This window comes from Scyliorhinus canicula, chromosome 21, assembly GCF_902713615.1.
Source record: "Scyliorhinus canicula chromosome 21, sScyCan1.1, whole genome shotgun sequence".
In the NCBI taxonomy this organism is placed as follows: Eukaryota; Metazoa; Chordata; class Chondrichthyes; order Carcharhiniformes; family Scyliorhinidae; genus Scyliorhinus; species Scyliorhinus canicula.
The window spans coordinates 65,999,794-66,020,874 of NC_052166.1; the positions used below are offsets into that span (position 1 = coordinate 65,999,794).

The 21,081-nt window shown below is 44.7% G+C and overlaps 1 protein-coding gene across 2 annotated transcripts in view; it reads left to right on the plus strand.

Moving 5' to 3' along the window:
• The window catches only part of abl1 (c-abl oncogene 1, non-receptor tyrosine kinase), a 179,285-nt gene that overhangs the window by 109,445 nt on the left and 48,759 nt on the right, over positions 1-21,081 (plus strand). For both annotated transcript variants that reach the window (XM_038782500.1, XM_038782501.1), the window contains exons 2-3: positions 18,784-18,948; positions 19,793-20,088. In XM_038782500.1, the coding sequence (XP_038638428.1) occupies positions 18,784-18,948; positions 19,793-20,088 (461 nt within the window). The remainder of the gene's footprint in view (positions 1-18,783; positions 18,949-19,792; positions 20,089-21,081) is intronic.

A 21,081-nucleotide genomic window follows, 5' to 3' on the forward strand; every position in this document is an offset into this window, starting at 1 on the left:
ACCTTCTACATCTCCTTCCCCATCGAGGTAAGTTGATCACCGTGCTGCAACACCGTCTCCTCCACTTCCTTCACCGTCTCCCCTTGCTTCCGCACCTCTGCCACTGCGCTCGCCACCGCCGTCGTCACCGCCGTCGTCACCGGGGAAAATCACCTCCTCCACCAGCACACTCAAAACCTCCCTCACCTCCTTCCTCATTGTCTCCATGTATTTTGTAAACTGCCTTTCGAATTCTGCAGCCATCACCGTGGTTATTTCTTCAGCCGTAAGCAATGCGCAGCCTCCCCTGGTGCTCCAGCCTCCTTTTCCCTGGTGACCCAGTGGTGACCTCTCCACTCCCCGATGGGCCCTCAGCTGCTTTTTTAACGGCCGTTTTCTTACTGATCCTTGACATCTTCTTCTGCTGTACCTCCTCTGCGCCTTCTACGGTCCTTTGACGCCTCCGTGGACCATGGGACTGGGCTTAAAGCCCCGACAATGCCGTTCCCGAACGGGCGCCCTCCATTATGCGGCCGTCTCCCGCTCGCCATCACCGGAAGTCCCAACTTGTCCACTGCTTATTTGACTATCAGCTAAATATTTGCTATGCACGTGATTTGCCCTCACCTGGCAATCCATACAATGCATATCAGTCAGACACCACTGGCACTGATGAGGGCACTGACCCATTTCCTCCTCCCTTACCCAGGAATGGCATTCCCACCATGTGCACTGGATTTAGGAGAAGAAGCGGAAGTCCTCAATGGCAATGCTTATTAAGCATCAGCTTCAAGATCCCCAGTCTAATCTGTGAAATTTTTATTTATTTATTCTTTCATGGGCTGTGGGTGTTGCTGGCAAGGCCAGCATTTGTTGCTCATCCCTAAATGTCCTTGAGTCGGTGATGGTGAGCCACCTTCTTAAATTGCTGCTGTCCTTGTGTTGTAGGAACATCCACACAGTACTGTTAGAAAGGGAGTTCCAAAGCTTTGACCCAGCAACAGTAAAGCAATGGGGATATAGTTCCACATCAGAATGGTGTACGGTTTGGAGGGGAATTTGCAGGTGTATCTGCTGCCTTTGTTCTTTGAGGTGGTAGAGGTTGTGGGTTTGAAAGGTATTGTTGAAGGATCTTTGCGTTATATGACTACAGTGACCTCCTGGTAAAGTAAGTAAAGCCTCCATAGACCAGATGACCATAGGCTGCTTTCCCCTTGGAGAAGGAGAGCGGACTGGTGGTGATTTAACCTGAGGATTACCACACCTCAATTGAGAAGGTGGGGCCTTCATGAATAACCTCAGCCAATACGGGAATTGAACCTGCATCGCAAACTAGCTGTCCAACTGAGCTAAACCAACTTCCAGGTACTGAAGTGTCAAGTGCATTCAATGTTTGACCTTCAAATCTTGTCCCATAGAGTAAAATTAGCTAAAATTTGTTGTATTGAGAAAGCATCCTCAATATTTTGTGGCACGGGTGAGTTATTAATATTGAGGCAGGTACTGAATATATCACGGCCTCTTCCTTCCCCCACCTGAAGGAATTATTAGAGGGTTGTAGCAGAAAGTTGAGAGCAGGATCCCCAAGTTGGTCGATGTTCTTTTGATAAATATAAACCGAGAATGTTAGAAACATTCAACAGGCAGCTTACTGTAGAGAGCAAAATAAAATCAACATTTACAGGTCTGTGACCATTTCAGCCAAGGTTAACTCCGTTTCTTTCTCACAGTTTGAACCTGGACGATCGCAGTATATTATCCAACATTTTCTGTTTTTTATTTCAGATTTCACTCGCCTTCTGTGTTAATGTTCCTTTATTGAAGTTTGTGTTTAAGCTTCTGTTGGTTATTTGGTGAACGTGGGGGAAAGTTACACCTTTGTCCAGAGTCTTGTAGCAGTTTGAATAGGTAATGCTTTGGGACTTTGATTACATACTATGCTGGAATGAGAGGTGTGCTTAAATAACTAATTACAGTTGTATAGCACGTTTAGCAGAGTAGAATGTCTCTACTCTAGTTTCCTCATGGAAGCGTAATCAAACATAATTTGACACCAAGACATTAAAGGCAATCTCAGGCATGTGCCCGAAAGCTTAGTCAGCGATAGAGTCTTTACCACATTAAAATAAGATTCTCATTTGTAGACCACTTCTTGTGACTATGAGACGTCGCAAAGCACTTTGTAGCCAGGGGGGGAGCCAATTAAGGAGTGTCTTAGAGGAGGAGAGTGGTGGAGAGGCTGATAGGTTTAGGAAGGAAATTCCAAGATTTTGGGCGGAGGCAGCTGGAGGCAGGACCACCAATGATGGGGTGAAGAAGTCTGCAGATGAGCAGGACTGCAGAATTGGTGCAACGCTACCTTTGTTTTTCTTGTCAAAATGTTGAAACCCTGTGAAGAGAATTCTGTCCTAAACTGCCGTTCGTTTCTGTGGCTCCCTTTTCACTTGGAGCCGGCAGGGTGATCAGTTGGCATTCCCGTCAATTAGCCGCCGAGGAATTCCTGGAATGTCATTTTGACCAGCTGTAGTGAGGAGGAAGAGAATTAGCAGGGTCCCTCATGGGAGGTTTGTACAGGAAGACTGATCTTCCTCCCTTGCTCTCGAGTGATTTTTAAAATTTTCATGCTGGCTGTGTAGGCCACATTTAACCTGTAGGAGTGCCTACAAAAGACCCAATTGAAAGAATGATCTTCAAGTAACTTCCCACAGTGTCATTGTAACGTGTCAGGTGACCTCACTAGTCAAGTGGCCCGTTACCAATCACTGTCCGAAGTGTTATATAGCACGATGAATCCTTTCTGCACTGACACTTCTTGGGTTGGATTCTGAGCGTCTTATCCATGAGGATGTTTCTCTTGTATCATTTATTCCCTGGCAAAATCATAGATCCAACTTTTTATTTATCTCCAAATTCTGTTACCAAAGTAAGGGAGACAATTTGGTGGTGCAAAAGCAAGGAAGCAGTTAGCACTCTCCAGACATCTGGGTCCTGACCTGAACATGGGCCATTGCAAAAAGAAGTAATGATAAGCCCACTTGGGAAAGCTGTTGTGCCTGGGACTGAGCTTCAACATCGAATGTCAGCGGGGCTGAGGCAAGGAGAGCAGAAAATGCCTGAAATACTCAACAGGTCAGACAGTATCTGTGGAGAGAGAAACTGAGTTGACGTGCGGTTTCCTGACTTTTTCCCAGAACTGGAAAAAAGTTAGAGATGTAACAGATTTGAGGCAGAGAAAGGGTTGGATGGGGTGGGGGCAGGGACGATTTGGGGGGGGGGTTGCGGGGAGAGTGTTGTGAGGGGACAGACAAGCAATGAAAGTTAAAAGAAAAGTAGTGGAAATCCTGAGGGAGAGAAGAGCAGATCTTTGCGGTGGGCCTTCCTGGGAGAGATGTGATGGGGACTTGAACATTAACACACAAGTAAAACTAACACTAACACTGCGGGTGTTGTAAAATCTGAAATAAAAACAGAACGTTCTGCAAGAGGAGATTGGAACGGAAAAGAATAAAAATATATTGGATTTACTTAGTTGATTATTAGTTGGGCCAATGTTTTTCTCATGTATGGAACGATCTCTCGACTGTACGTAGAACAATACCTCGGTGCACGTGACAAATAATCCAAATCCTCCGCAGACCAGGCAAATCCGTGCTATTTGTGCTTTTGTCGCTTTGTCCTATTTTGAATTTTGGACATGGACGATCAGGAATAATTTTCCGAGATATCTGTTTAATTTCTCAAAAATGGCTGGAAATCCTGTTTAAAGCAGATAGGACATTGACATTGTATCGATTTCTTGTGCCACAATACCAAAAGATTTGTCTTTCTAAAAGTGCCAAGATGTGTATTTCTGACTTATTATTGCAGCTCCTTTTTTTCTAATGAGGACTTTAAAAAAAAAAAGTATGAAGGGATTCAATAGCGTATATATGGAGAAAACATTCACACTTTGTGGCGGGGAAGAATCCACCACTGGCGGTCATTAATGTAGAATAGTTACCAATAAAGCCAGTAGGAAAGTCAGAAGAAACCTCTTTAACCAGATAGTGGTTAGAATGTGGAACGTGCTGCCACAGAGAGTTGGTGAGGTGAGTGGCATTGATGCATTTAAGGGGAAGCTAGATGATCATGAGAGAGAGAAAGGAATAGAAGAATATGTTGATGGGATGAAGGAGAGCGGGAGAAGGCTTGGTTGAGACATAAACATTGATAGGGTCAGATGGGCTGAACGGCTTCTTTCTGTGATGTGCATTCAATATAACTTGCACGTTAGAACTTGAGGGTTCCGTATGGTTTTTACAGATTGTATCACCACATCCATGTATTCCTCTTTCTCGCGTATGTTTTATCTAACTTCCCTTCAAATGTTTCCATGTTATTTGTGTCCTAATGTTCAGAATTGCTCAGCAAACCGGTAGAGTTTTCCACATTTGTCCACGCGTGACTGTCCTTGAATGATTCACCAGTCAGAATAGGACTTGATGGTTTTAGGCAAGACCAGGAATGTTTTTACATAACTTGATGGAATGAAGTCTGCATAAGTTCAGTAAACACAGTGCAGTGAACTAAATTAAACAATCTGAGCTTTCTTTCTGTTTTCTTTTAAAGTTCTCAAGCACTTTATGCACTGAGGTGGTGTTTTACAAACTTTTTTTCCTGGGACCCACTTTTGTCAAGCGGCCGAACTTCGGGACTCACGCCGGCCGACCTTCACCACACGCCGCGCGTTTGCTTACGTTTAATGTGAAAGGGGAGCCTGCTTAGTCCTCACTCTCTCACTCCAATCGGGCTCACAATGAGAGATGTGGTTATATAATCTGTTTATTGTTGTTGGCTGAGGGATAAATATTGTCTGAGGCATCCCTTCTCTTTGAAATAGTGACCATTGGGATCTTTCTGTCCACCTGAATGGACAGCACGATGGTAAAGTGGTTAGCACTGCTGCCTCACAGCGCCAGGGACCCGGGTTGAATTCATAGAATCAGAGAATCCTTACAGTGCAGAAGGAGGCCATTTGGATCATCGAGTCTACACCGACTCTCTGAAAGAGTACTTCACCCAAGCTCACTCCCCCACCCTATCCCATTAACTCCTGAATCTAACCTACACATCTTTTTGGATACTAAGGGACAATTTAGCATAGTCAATCCACCTAACCCACGGGGAGAACGTGCAAACTCCACACACACACACTGACCCAAGGCCGGAATTGAACCCAAGTCCCTGGCTCTGTGAGGCAACAGTGCTAACCACTGTGTCGTCGTGCCACCCATCCGGCCTTGGGTGACTGTCTATGTGGACTTTGCACGTTAGCCTGTGCCTGCTTGGGTTTCTTCTCACAGTCCAGAAAGTGCAGGTTAGGTGGATTTGCCATGTGAAAGTTGCCCCTTTGTTTCCAAAGATTTGCAGGTTATGGGTTAGGGGTTGCGGGAATCAGGCTGGTGAGTGGACCTAGGTGGGGTGCTCTATCAGAGGGTCTTTGCAGACTCGATGGGCTGAATAGCCTCCTGCACTGTAGGGACTCGATGGACATATGTGACCTTGATTAAATGTCTCATCTGAAAGACGGCACTTCTCGCTGTGCCGCAATCCCTCAGGACTGCTCTTGAACATGAGCCTTGGTGGTGAGCTCAAGTTCTGGAGTGAGGATTCAACCCACAATTTTCTGATTCCAAGCTGCTTGCTGCTGCTCACTGAGGCAAGACTGACCTGACTCCAGTACGTGGACTGAAATCTGATAATTAGTCCCGGTGCGTCATGCTTTGGGAATTGCCTCCGCCATTAATTTGCTGGCACCCATCCTGAATACTGGCTCCAAGGGAGCAGTGGACCCAGCTCCCTTGTGTCTGCATCCTAAATGGGATAACTCTACTGAAGCTGGAGCCTAACTGTGAGAGCAAATGGATGCCCCGCAACGTTCCAAATCTTTCTGATATATACTCTACTGATATTGGGATTACTTTATGTGGCTGATGGTGATTTGTAACTGAAAGCAGAAACGTGAAATGTAACTGGCTGTTTTCTACATGCGTGGTGGAAACTCCCAGGGGGCAGATATTTTGGAAAAATGAAGTGGAAAACACATTTCCTGAGCAGAAGTGACTCAAATAGTGTGGAAAGTGCCCGTAACTGTGGGCTGGAGTGTGGAGGGTTTCTAACCTGCTTCCGATATAGAAAAAGGGCCGTTGCAGTTTCCCAAGAGCAGGTTGGATCAGTTTCCTTAGAGTTATCGTTCGAGCTTCATCGACAAGTTTTGGGCAGACTGCTGCTCTTTTCAGGTTAAAACAAGCATGGGCCCAGCCTGGTAACTGAGCTGAGATTGTTTGGAAACTTGAGCGGAGAGATGGCAGATGGAGTTTAATCCAGACAAATGTGAGGTAATACATTTTGGAAGGTCTAATGCAGGAAGGGAATATACAGTGAATGGTAGAACCCTAAAGAGTATTGAAAGTCACAGAGATCTAGGTGTACAGGTCCACAGGTCACTGAAAGGGGCAACACAGGTGGAAAAGGTAGTCAAGAAGACATACAGCATGCTTGCCTTCACTGGCCGGGGCATTGAGTATAAAAATTGGCAAGTCATATTGCAGCTGTATAGAACCTTGGTTAGGCCACACTTGGAGTATAGTGTTGAATTCTGGTCACCACACTACCAGAAGGATGTGGAGGCTTTAGAGAGGGAGCAGAAGAGATTTACCAGGATGTTGCCTGGTATGGAGGACATTAGCTATGAGGAGAGGTTGAATAAACTTTGTTCTCACTGGAACAATGGAGGTTGAGGGGCGACCTGATAGAGATCTACAAAATTATGAGGAGCATAGAGAGAGTGGATAGTCAGAGACTTTTCCCCAGGATAGAGGGGTCAATGCTAGGGGGCATAGATTTAAGGTGTGAGGGGCAAGGTTTAGAGGAGATGTACGAGATAAGTTTTTTTACACAGAGGGTAGTGGATGCCTGGAACTCGCTGCCGGAGGAGGTGGTGGAAGCAGGGACGATAGTGATGTTTAAGGGGCATCTTGAAAATACATGAATAGGATGGGAATAGAGGGGATACGGACCCCGCAAGTGCAGAAGATTTTAGTTTAGATGGGCAGCATGGTAGTCACAGGCTTGGAGGGCTGAAGGGCCTGTTCCTGTGCTGTACTTTTCTTTGTTCTTTGTTTGAAAACCTTTGGACTCCACCAGGCCGAGTTCATAGAACATATGAACACCTTCGGCCCTCCATGTTGTGCCGAGCAAAGATCATCCTACTCAAGCCCACATATCTACCCTATACCCGTAACCCAGCAACCCCCACTTAACCTTTTTTTTAGGACACTAAGGGCAATTTAGCATGGCCAATCCACCTAACCCGCATATCGCCGATCCTTTCCTTTCCCAAATGATAAATTATCCAGTTCTGGTTGAGGCAAGGGAACAACAGATTAATAGAACTGTGGCGACACTTCAGTTGACAAGCACACACCCAGGAGTGATTATAAATTGGCTTAGGTTCAGATATTATACCATCCCTGCTTGAGGAGGAACCAGTGATCAACTGTATTGGGTATCTTGATAGGATAATGACAAAATCAGGGTCTTGAGCCTGGTCACTGACTTGTGGTTTTCATCGAACACTGGACAGAATCCAGTTCCCCAAATTAACCCTATTTAAAAATTATTCGAATCCCTTGTAATAAAAATGGGACTGACTTAACTCAGTCAATCTCCTGATCATGAGGAAAATATATTGAGCTGCCTAAATTGGACAAAAGGGAGTAGAAGTCAAAAATGTCAAAAGAAAGGTTTAGTGTAACCTCCTGCAGCCCTATAACCTTCCAAGATCTCTGTGTAATTACTCTTTTACATTTCCATTTTTTGATTCAGCTGCACCACTGGCAGCGATGCCTACAGGTGGTCTGATGCTCAGCTCTCGGATCCTCTTCCTAAACTGCTCCACATTGCCTCCTTGCTCTCTTAAGATGCTCTTTAAAAAACCTTCAATCAAGCGTTTGGTACGGTGCTGAGGGCCCGGGTTCGAATCCTGGCTCTGGGTCACTGTCTGTGTGGAGTTTGCACATTCTCCCTGTGTTTGCGTGGGTTTCACCCCCAGAACCCAAAAGATGTGCAGGATAGGTGGATTGGCCATGCTAAATTGCCCCTTAATTGGAAAAAATTAGGCACTCTAAATTTTCTTTTAGAAAATCAAGCTTTTGGTTACACGTCCTAGTGTTTTTCAAACGTTTTTTCCCCCAGGACCCACTTTTACTTCCGGGTTGACCTTCACACCCCAGGCTGGACGGCCATCGTGACCCAGGCCGCCCGACCTCTGCGACCCACGCCACCCGTCCTCTGCGACCCACGCCACCAGCCTCCATGTGTCACGTCGGCCTCCCTCCGTGACCCACCATTATTTCTTATCTTTAATGTGACAGGTGAATCTGCTTGGTCCTCACGATCTCACTTGCTTTGTCATTCAGTATGAGATTTCTGCTCAGGATTTCAGCTGACGATTCTTAGCGTTCAAATGCCTTTGAAGTTTTGAGGGTTTTAAACTTTCATTTATCAGTACTTCCCTGCATATAACACACATGAGCTTTGAAATGACACAATTAACAAAGCCACACCGTAAGAAATCATTTTACACTGCTTTATTCCTGCTTCCAGCCTTTTCTTTGTTGGCTGTTCACCAGAGGTCCTGGAGTTTGCATACAGCTCGCACCAGCACGGCTTTGTCCTGCTGTGGACTCTCCCGAGAATCTCTCTCCAGATACAGTTGTGATATCCTGGTCTATTTGAGGCTCTGGCCCTCTCTTCCTTATTACAAAATGACCCATCTTCAGTTCTTCACATAGTCCTGTTGCTTGTTTGCGGGCAGCTACAAAATGGATGAACCTCGCCTCTTGTGATTTTTGCGCCGAAAGTACGGATGTGTGGCGTCCGTGTACGTGCCGGGCGTGTGACCTGCTCCCTGCTGCTGCTTATGGTGGGAAGACCCCATCATTTTTTTAAAGCAGTTTGGTCCTGGTACGGCGTGCTGATGTCAGGAGGAGATGGTCTGCTCTGTTGGGCTCTGGGTCTGCGCACGGCCAGAGAGGGTACGCGTGTGCAGGACGGCTGGCATGCTTGAAAGTCGGTTGCAGCCATTGGGCGCTTTTCCCGCGACCCTCCTGACATCCGCCCGTGACCCACCATGTGTCGTGGCCCCGAGTTTGAAAACCCCTAACATATCGTAAGAACTCCTTGTGTGGCCCAGTATAAAACTTTGTTTTGATAGTTGCTCCTGTGAAGCACCTGAGGGCATTTTGCTCCTTCACAGATGCAGTATGTTATATGACACACAATGGAAGGCAGGGTGTGAGATCAATAGAGGAAGAAGTGTAGATTCCATTACAGCCCGCCTAAGTCCAGGAGTGGAAGGGATATAGGATGCCTGCTAGAGCAGTATTTTGAAAGCTATAGCATGCCATTTTAATTCTCACTTCTCTTTTGCACCGTGAGATTCTTTGTTGTGAGGAAGTTTATTATATTGTTGACTGGCTGTCAGATCAGCCATAAGCTTTCTATTTGTTCGGTCATGGGATGTGGGTGTCACTGGGGAAGGCCAGCATTTGTAGCCCATGCCTAATTGCCCTCAAGAAGATGGTGGTGAACTGCTGCCTTGAACTGCAACAATCCATGTGGTGTATGTACATCCACACTACTGTTGGGAAACTCCAGGATTCCGTCAGTTCCAGGTTGCAGCAACAGTGGAAGATCAGCGATATAGTTTCCAGGAATGTGTGGCTCGGAAGAGAAATTGCAGGTGATGGTGTTCCCATGAGTCTGCTGCCCTTGTCCTCCTAAGTGGTGGAGATCAGGGAATTGTAAGGTCCTGTCTAAACAGTCCCAGGGTTTTGCTGCAAAATGTTTGTTAGTATACACTGCTGCCACTCTGTGCTGATGGTGGAGAGAGTGAATGTTTTAAGGTGGTGGATTGGATACTACTGCTTTGTTCTGAATATTGTCGAGTTTCTTGAGAGTTGTTGGAGCTGCATTCCATCACAATTAAATGGCGGAACAGGTTCAATGGGTTAAATGGCCTGTCCCTGTTCCTATGACCTTCTTGTTTCAAATCCTGGTAATTTGTTCAGTTACATCAAAATCGTACGTACGGTTTTCTCCATCTGACGTTGCTACATTTTAAATCCTCAACACAAATGTGTGGCTCTTATTCAAGATTTGTTATTATAGGAACAATAAAAAAGAGATGCCAAAGAGTCAACAGCAGCAGCTTGCATTTACACAGTTCCTTTAACTGTGCCCTAAAGCGTTACCAAACAAAATTGACACTGTGACCCAAAAGAAGTTGTTAGGACAGATGACCCAAAAGTTACCCTCAAAGGCTGATTTTTCGGAGCTTGTTAAGAGAAGAGAGGGAGGCAGAGAAGCTTGGGGAGAGAATTCCAGAGCTTAGGCTCCAGACAGCAGAAGGCACAGCCCCCAGGGGTGGGAGGATTAATATCAGGATTGCGCAAGCAGCCAGAATTAAAGGAGTGCAGAGACCCATGGAGGTCAGTTGGGAGTGGAGGGGATTTAGAGATGAGGAAGGGCGAGGAAATAGAAGGATTTAAAAAGAAGGAAGAAAATGTCAAAATTGCGACACTGTCTAACTTGCTAATGCAGGTCAGGGGGTGATGGTAATTGGAACTTGCTGCAGGTTTGGGGCCTGAGCAACAGGGTATTTGGATGAACTCGAGTCTATGAAGGATAGAAAATGGGACTCAGGCCAGGGGAGTGCATAACTAGTCGAGCGCACAGATAACATTCAAATATGACCAGGACTGATGATTCAATTTGTGAAGAAATACTTTAGAACTGTGGGCTTTTATCAATCAGTTGAGAATATTACTACGTCATTTGATAGAGGTCCTCGGGGAAACAAAGGGTGGTAGGACCATAAGATAAAGATGGACAGCTCATTTCTACTGATCAGCAAGATGGTTCTTAAAAAAGAAATTCAGAGTACCCAATTATTTATTTTATTAGAATTAAGGGGCAACTTAGCGTGGCCAGTCCACCTACCCTGCACATGTTGGGTTGTGAGGGTGAGACCCACACAGACACGGGGAGAATGTGCAAACTCCACACGGACAGTGACCCAGGGCCGGCATCGAACCCGGGTCTTCGGTGCCGTGAGGCAGCAGTGCTAACCACTGCGCCACCATGCAGCCCTCAATCAGAAAGATGGTAACAGAAAAGAAAAAATGTAAGATGACTGCAGAAATAGTTAAAGGGGAGGTCGGAAAAACATTCTGCAGTGGTTAGACTGTGGAATTCTCTGCTGCAGATCATTGTTGGAACAAAAAGCTGATATATTTGTTTGAAAGAGAAGAAGGCAGTTGCTGGAAGATGAACATTGTGGCGAGTGGGATTAGTGTAGGTGGTTCTTGTGGCAGAATAATAGCAAAATTTTGATGGTCCAAATTATTTCCCTCTCTTTCTGAGCTAGGACATAGCTTAGAAAAATCTGAATTTAGCAATGACAAGTGTACATTATTTCTTTTAGTTCTTTTTCTCATTTCCTTCTGGCCAAAATTGATTTCTGCCTCTAACTGTTGTATTTGTGATTACATTTCATGTACTGTTGTGCTTGTGTCAACCTGTACTTCAAACATCCGCTCCCTCCAGCACCAATGCAATTAGTCAGCTGCAGCACGTCCTATCTCCAGGGTGCACTATTCACCGAGGATTCTTCAAAGCACCTCCCAAGTGCAAGGCCACCATCACCTAGGAGATCAAGGGCAGCAGGCGCATGGGGACAACATAGCCACCAAATTCCCCTCCTTGTCACAGTGTCCCGACTTGGACATATATCATTGTTGCTCCATCCTCACTGGGTCAAACTCTTGGATCTCCCAATCTAACAGCAATGTGGGAACACCGTCTCACAGACTACAGCATGGAATCATAGAATTTACAGTGCAGAAGGAAGCCATTTGGCCCATCGAGTCCACATCAGCCCTTGACAGAGCACCCCACCTAAGCCCACGCCTCCACCCTATCCCCGTAACCCCACCTAACCTTTTGGACACTAAGGGGTAATTTAGCATGGCCAATCCACCTAACCTGCACCTCTTTGGACTGTGGGAGGAAACTGGAGCACCCGGAGGAAACCCATCCAGACACGGGGAGAAAGTGCAAACTCCACACAGACAGTCACCCAAGTGTGGAATTGAACCCAGGTCCCTCGAGCTGTGAGGCAGCAGTGCCACCGTGCCGTCCCGAAGAGCACCTTACCTAGGCCCACTCCCCCATCCCAACCCCGTAACCCCACCCAACCGTTGGACACTAAGGGGCAATTCAAGAAAAAAGCTGATCGTCGTCGCCTAAAGGTATGGCAGTAGCTGCTGGTCTTGTCAATGATGCCCACATTCCACAAATTAATTTTTTAAAATTATTTTCTATGCAAGGTCCTGCTTTGTCCCTTGCTTTAATTGCACACCTGGGAAATGCTGGATTTTTAGCCATCAGGGCTTTACTGAGATGGCGTTTACAGTCAGAAGAAGCATGGGTAAACCCAGGGCAAGAATGTGAGTTTTGCAATGCACCAAGATGACGTCAAACCTCCAGTAACCAACCCATAATAATGAACAGCTTTGTATTTGCAGAACAGTTCAAGAAAAGAAAAATCAATGATTATGCTGCGGAATCATTTAAAACCTGCCAAGTTAAAATAATACAGACTGAATTCCCAGGGAACATGTGGTATGTGGGGAGCGAGATGAAGGGAACATTTGTTGGTTCGGAAATATTAGTGGTGCACCTTGTTGTACAGGGTGAAGGTATTTAAATTCCTCTTCCACGGCATGCTGCCTTCTGAGTTCATTTCCTGTGGACTAAACTCGACAATGTAATATTGAAGGATTGGAGCCGACAGGAAACAGCTGAACAGCCTTCAGATTCCTTAGCTTGGGGAAGCGACCCACAGTACAGGATTAGTCAGAGCTGCTTCCAAATTTTGCAACAACGGGAAGGAAGAGCTGGCCCCTATGGTACTCTGCTGATTCAGCAATTGGATTCCTACATGTCGCTGGAACCTGGCTGCAAAAAATGGAATGGTGACAATGAGGGCCACACATAAGGCATGTCGTACTTACTCTGGGGGAACAACTAATTGGGCAGTCAGTATGATAGGAACATAGGAATTGGAGGGGTTTATTTATCCCTTCAAGCCTGTTCTGCCATTTAGTGCGAACAATGCTGATTTGCACCACTATCCCTCAATATCTTTAATTTATCAACGTCAGATTTAAAATGAACAATTTTTTTAAATTATAAATTTAGATTACCCAATTATTTTTTCCAATTAAGGGGCAATTTAGCGTGTCCAATCCACCTACTCTGCACATTTTTGGGTTGTGGGGGCGAAACCCACGCAGACATGGGGAGAATGTGCAAACTCCACACGGACAGTGACCCAGAGCCGGGATCGAACCTGGGACCTCAGCGCCGTGAGGCGGTTGTGCTAACCACTAGGCCACCGTGCTGCCCTTAAAATGAACAATTGACCTAGCATAAATTTCTGGAAGACCGTTCCAAATTTCTACACTCTGCTTCGCACCCAATTCCATCTCATATTGATTTCATGTGACAAGGCATTTTCCTTCTTCAGAGTTTAAATAGCTTGCATTTTAACTTTCTAAAGGTTAAATTACAAAGCAATGAAACAGAATCAAATTATATTCCAGAATGAACTCCTTTAATGCATCAGAGCAGTACATTTCAGTGTAAACTGCATACACCCATATTCAAACAAATAAAATGCCCTATTTATATTGGCAAGCTGGGCGTCAGCTCAACCCGCAGTCTTACCAGAATCCAATATTAAATTGCCAGCATGACCTCTTGAATCTATCCTGTCTTCACATACATCCACCTCTGGAGTGTATTTCATGCTGAGTTCAAACCCTGAGACATTGCACTGTAAACAGTGATTGCAACATTGGCCACATCTGTTTGTTTTAAAAATATATCCCACAGCATGAAGTGTTACACATAGTTTGCACTCGCAGTATTAAAGCAAAAAAAATCATGTATGAGGCACTAAAGGTGGCCCGGTTGGACCTGGCATTGTAAAAATGGCAGCAACCTTTAATCCGACCCCAAGTGTGCTAGAAACACTCCGGTCTGGCAACATCTGTGGAGAGAGAAGCAGAGTTAACGTTTCGAGTCGAATACGATTCTTGTTCAGAACTGGGTATTAGTGCATGAATCGGCTACAAATTTGTGGCTTTTTGATTGACTTATCTATGTAAAGGATCAGGTTGCGAAAAGGAACTGGTAACCAATCAGTTGTGGTTTCTGTGATAACCTGCAATATCAGTGGATTGTTTCAGTATGCGTAAGCAAATCAGATTGCTTTTACTTATGTATTACTGTGTGGCTATTTCATAGAGATATTCTAGTTTGCGACTTGTTGGAACTACACAATCATGTCCCCTGTCGTCTTGAGAAAATATGACTTGCATCCTTCGCAGCCTCTTCAAACATGGTAAAATGCCAGCGAAATCATTTCACACAGCTCCTCCTGACTGACCAATACTGAGAGACTTTCTCAATCTCCTGCGACTTCTGGGAATTCATCAAACACTCCATTTGGCCCTGGACCATGAAACCTTTTGTCATTTGTTAAATATAATCTTGATTGTCACAAATAGGTTTACAGTGACACTGCAATGAAGTTACTGTGAAAAGCCCCTAGTCGCCATATTCCGGCACCTGTTCAGGTACACGGAGGGAGAATTCAGAATGTCCAAATTACCTAACAAGTACATCTTTCGGGACTTGTGGGAGGAAACCGGAGGAAACCGGACCACCCGGAGGAAACCCACACAGACACTGGGAGAACATGCAGACTCCGCACAGACAGTGATCCAAGCCGGGAATCGAATCTGGGACTCTGGCGCTGTGGAGCAACAGTGCTAACCACTGTGCTACCAAGCCGCCCATAATTTCTTTGACTCCTTCCTCACGTCTGACTGGCCCTTGAGAAGCATTGGTTCATGGTGTTGAGAGGCAGATGGTGCAGTCTTTCCAGATAGAAGAGGGTGATTGGCAGTGATCCAGAGAGGGAACAAATTGTGTTGGGTGCTTGATAATGCAAATTCCCGTTCTCAACCCAAGAGATCAGACTGACTTGCTGCCTCTCTGCAGGGCTGGCAATTGGAGGATACATGTCACAATACTCTATGCTAGCAGTTACCTTGCAGCAAGCCGGGGGTATGAGCTGGTGCGTTACACTATGTATGGCACTTTGTATTCTGCTGTATTTCAGATGGCCTGATTCTTGAAGGCAACAAAGTCTTATTAAATATCAAGATTCATTCGAGTTTGTGTTGACGAGGCAAGTATGCCAATTGGAATCCGTTCAGGAGGAATCGGTGCTTTTTTAAACACATGCAAGGTGCAAAAAAAAATTATTTTGATAGATGTGGAGATGCACAAAAGGGATAGTTGCACTGAGTATAGAACATTTGTTTATCAGTAAATACATTGAATGAAGCTGTTACTGAGCAGCGGCGTGGATTCAAACACTATTCCGTTAAACCTGAGTCCTGGATTTGAGCTCAGGATGAACATCGCATTCTTAGCTAACTGCAAGCTATTAACATAAATAAATAAACAGTACTTGTGTGGATTTTCATTCTTGCCTGCAGCACGTTGACCAGAAAACATACTTCAAATTGTCACTGGGAGCAGTCTATCTATATAGTAACAGTGTCAGCAGACTTAAAAAGCAGCGTTAGGCACATTTCTGATTTTTGCGGAGATGGTATTGGATGGAACAATTGGATTTAATAGTAAGAATATTTCCCACGGTTGAAAGCAGATGAAGTGTTTACATTTCACATGAGATCATTGGTAGATTTTTTAATAACCCTGCAGGAAAATACAATGTTATATAGACAGACGTTCCTCAATATTTTCTGTTTCAAAGTGATAACTCAATGAGCACAAGAGTTGAAAGTAATAAAAAAATTGTATTTATGGAATAGCTCCTTCTGCGATCAGAGGGTGCCCCGTGTCATTTCAGCTGACAGTCTGTGAAGTGCTTTTTGAACTGTAATCATACTTATGTGCCCTGTTGCTGGTTGTTGTATTTATGCTTATCCGTGCACGTTAATCTTACTTTTCCACTGGGATAGTTGTTTTTAGAGAGGGTGGGATTACATTGTAAAACTGAACTATACATTCCAAGGCATCTTAAAATATTCAGAACAAATATAAATTTCTCAGCTCTGTTTTGAGTGTGCTGTGGAAGTTGCAGGTACTTTACCCTGTTTTATCAGCTGCCTTCACTTTTGTTTCACCGTAGATTCACTCTTATAGTTATTATGGCACCGAAGGAAGCCAATCGGTCCACTGAGTCGATGCTGGCTTTCCGTACAGCAGTCTAATCAGTCCCAACCCACCCCATCTATTCCCAAGGCTCTGAAGTTTATTTCCCTCGAGTGCTCATCCAGTTTCCTCTTGAAATCTGTCACTGTCTCTGCTGTGTAAAAATAATTTTTCCTCACATTTCCCCCCCCCTCCCCATCTCTTGCCCAAAACCTTAAATCTGTGTCCCGTAGTCCTTGTATCATCATCTGATGGGAACAGATTTTCTTTGTCTATTCTATCTTCTGCATTTAATGTCACGCCTGAAGCCTTTCTGCATCAATGGATTTGGATTTGTTTATTGCCATGTGTACCGAGGTACCGTGAAAAGCATGGTTCTGAGTGATAGTTCAGACAGATCATTCCATACATGAAAAAAAACATAGGGCATACATAAATGAATGAAATGAAATGAAATGAAAATCGCTTATTGTCACAAGTAGGCTTCAAATGAAGTTACTGTGAAAAGCCACATTCCGGCGCCTATTCGGGGAGGCTGTTACGGGAATTGAACCGTGCTGCTGGCCTGCCTGGGTCTGCTTTCAAAGCCAGCGATTTATTTATCCCTGTGCTAAACAGCCCCTAAACAGCCCCAAATACACAATGTAGATCCATAGACACAGACATCAGGTGAAGCTTACGGAGTGCACTGCTACTCAGTAGAGAAGATGTGTGGGGAGATCAGATCAGTCCATAAGTGGGTCATTCAGGAGCCTGGTAACAGCATAATAATGCATTTTATTGCAGTGGATTCCAAACTTTTTGCGCTCATGATTTTATTGATGTGTACCATTAAATTAGGGGGTAGGGCTCAGAAAATGCTCAATGATCCCTGTTTCCACTCGTCAGTCTCCTGTAGATGATGACACATTTGGCAACTCCTTTCTTGCTGTCTGCCCAGATATTGATAATGCACTCCAATCAGTCTCAACTAGCCCCACACCCAGCAGATGGTGATTCCGTGTAGTTGATCAGTATATTCACTAGTCTATAATGAGTTGTTGTGTCGCTGAGTTGTTCCACAATTTGTATTTATATAGTACTTCTAGCGTATTAGAAAATCCCCAAGCCACTTCACAGGAGTGCTGTCAAACAAAATTTGACATTTAAATCACGTTTGGACAGCTGACTGAAAACTTGGTCACAGAGTTACATGTTTAAGAAGAGAGGTGGATGGGATGGTGGGGTTTCTGTGCTTAAGACCCAGCAGCTGGGGGCATGGTCACCAGTGGTAGAGTGACTTAAATCAGAGGCCAGAATTGGAGGAGCAGGGATTGTTATCTTGGGAGGATTGGAGGGCGAGAGGAAGTTAGATATAGGAAAGGACAAAACCACCGAGAGATTTGAAAGCAAGGATGAGATTTTTAGAATCAAGGCATTGCCGGATCAGATCTCAGTGTAGGTCAGTGAACATGGATAATGTAATTGTAACAAGGCTTATTTACTTGTTTCGATCATTAACCTGATTGAAGATACCAGGATAATCAGATTATTGCCTTTAGTCTGGGTCTCAATGAGCCAGGGAAGAGCTTATTGATTTGTGCCTATCTCTGACCATGCGATGCAGGAGCAGAAGTAGGCCATTCGCCCCATCGAGACTGCTGCACCATTCAACGAGATCATGACTGATCTGAAATGATAATCTTCAACTCCACTTTCCCACCTTATCCCCATAACCCTTGATTCCTTTACTGATTTAAAATCTGTCTTGAACAGGCCTTGAACGTATCTAATGACCCAGCCTCTACAGCTCTCTGCAGTAAAGAATTCCATAGGTGCACTACCCTTTGAGAGAAGAAATTCCTCCTCACCTCTGTCTGAAATGGACGACCCCTTAATCTGAGATTATGCTGTTGTAGACGGGGTGGATCCTAAATGCCATTGCTGTTTAGATTTAGGATTCTTAAATAAGCCAATAGCGCGAGAACCACCCTTTCCAAACCTCCAGGTATCAAAAAAGCAAATGGGATGAAACAGCACAGTAGAACTCGGAGCTCAAATTAAACAACTTCTCTGGGTTTCGTGGGTCAGGATGCAGGGCGACAGTTTGGTTTTCTAGGCCATATTGGCTGTGCATTATCAGGCATGGAATGTTATGGGGAGAATCTCAAGAAGGCAGCAGTCAGATGTCATACAAGTTCTTAGAATTCTGAGGATGTATTCCTTTCAGCTCCTCCTCGAATATCTTTCAAAATGCACCTAAGTGTAATTATCAGTGAGAACCTGACAGCCCCAGTGATTTTACCAGCTGTCGGAAGTATTTTGTGGAATGAGCCAAGTGTAATATTACAAAGCTTGGTAATTGAAGTGAATAACTACCATCTGACTGGCGTAGCAGGGTTTAACTAGGTGCTTCAACGAATAATGTGAACAAGTGTTCTAATCTCCATTTTGTTTTCTTTCCAGAAGCTCTGCACCGTCCAGATTTTGAGTCACAGGGCCTGAACGAGGCTGCCCGGTGGAACTCCAAAGAGAACTTGCTTGCTTGTCCGAGTGAAAATGACCCCAACCTCTTTGTTGCACTGTATGACTTTGTTGCCAGCGGGGACAATACACTCAGCATAACCAAAGGTGAGCAGCAAAACGACATGCTTCCGAAAGAAATTGCTGAATCTATTCATGGTCATCGAACTTGATACAGAGCTAGAATAAAATAGAGAGACAAAATGGGCTGAGTGAGAGGTGGGAAAGCCAAGGATGCCACGAGGAGAAGACAGTAGATGACCCTAAAGGAGGAACACTGCATGTTAACCTAGGCTATTGCCCCAAGTCACCAAATCCCTGCTGATGGACATTTTGCTTGTACAAGCTGAAGTTGTGATGAGGGGGAACAAAATATATAAGTTACAAAGATATTAAATGGGATTTGGTTTGCCAGCACTTTTGGCACAAATGTGGCATCTAAATTACCTTTGAACCCATGCCACCTTACATAACCTCATGCAATTTTTTTGGGGGGGTTCCTAAAATATGTGCAATTGTTTATAAGTGCGCTACTTAATATTTGAGAGTTGGTCAACATTCCAAAACTGGAAATTGTTCTTTGTCCTGCAAATTTCTACATCCATCTTTTGGATGGTGGAGATACTGCAGTTTTTAATCAGAATTTACAATTTGTCTCGCTAAATGTAACCACTTATTTTTAGTCTTTCCAAATATATAGTTATTGACCTCTGATTATGGTTCACAACTAGGGTGAGATAGAAGTAGAATTGTTGGTTTGGTTTGACATACCCTGAATAACGATTCACCTAACATCTAGTTTGTAGCTTGCGATAGAAAACTGTCCAATGACATCTAAGCTGCAAAAAAGATGGATTGCTTCTATGTTCGTGCTTTTGTCGAGCCTGTGTCGAGCTTGTGATGCAGCAACTTGCGTATTGAGATCTCCAGTAACAGATTCTCTTTCTGGCAGGTGAAAAGCTTCGTGTTTTGGGATACAACCACAATGGAGAATGGTGCGAGGCTCAGACTAAAAATGGTCAGGGCTGGGTTCCCAGCAACTACATTACACCTGTTAACAGTCTAGAGAAACACTCCTGGTACCATGGACCAGTCTCCCGCAACGCTGCAGAGTACCTCCTCAGCAGCGGCATCAATGGGAGTTTTCTGGTGCGAGAGAGCGAAAGTAGCCCCGGACAAAGATCCATATCACTTCGTTATGAAGGAAGGGTATACCACTACAGGATAAACACTGCGTCTGATGGAAAGGTATGTCTCCCACTCCTGGCTATTGACTTCCATTGACTTTGGCGTGCAAAATATATCATCGTTGTATCAGGATTAACAACCGAGATGCCTATGAAGTTATCTTTTATTGATCATGGTTTTGTGGTGCTTCATGTAACTTGGTCATTTGATGTATATAAATAGAACTTACAGCATGTAAACAGGCCATCCAGCCCAACTGGTTCACGTTTCTGTTTCTCCTTCAAATAAACCTCCTCCTGCCTTGTTGATAGAGTTCCACATTCGGACCACACTCTGGGTAAACCTTCCCACCTAGCCACACTGTGGAAGTGCCTACACCACATGGAGTTTTCAGTGGCTCATGAAGGTCCACCACCACACTCTTGAAGGCAATTGGGGATTGAAAATAAACACTGGTTTTGTCAATGATGATCACATCCGTTAGTAAATGTTTTAAGTTTTCTCTTGATTTCCCTATTGGCTTAAAGGTCTGACTATCTTGTATTTATGACCCCTGGTTTGGGCCTCCAGCGCAAGTGGAAGCATCTTCTCTATCCTATCAAACATTTTCATCTTTTTTGCTCCTCATTCTTCATTTTATAACGTGGCTAATTCACCTACACTTTTTGGGTTGTGGGGGTGAGACCCAGGCAGACACAGGGAGAATGTGCAAACTGCACATGGACAGTGATCGAACCTGGGTCCTTGGTGCTGAGAGGCAGCAGTGCTAACCACTAACCACAGTGCGGACACATAACAAGGGCAAGCTGGAGCTTTCAGCCTGGCCCTCCTACTGAACACTTTCAGGACAGAGCCTTGCTGTGCCTTCAGTGCTGAAATTCAACTTCTTTCCCTTTCACTGTGACCAGCCTCTGGCTGCACAGCTGAAGCCTATCGCAAATGACAAATTAGCCTATGTGTTGGTTGAGAGAGTAGTTCACAGCTGCAGGTTTTGTTTGTTGCTTGCTCCTGGTGGCTGCAGATCCCCGGAGGCTGCTGTTTCCTTCCTTTTCT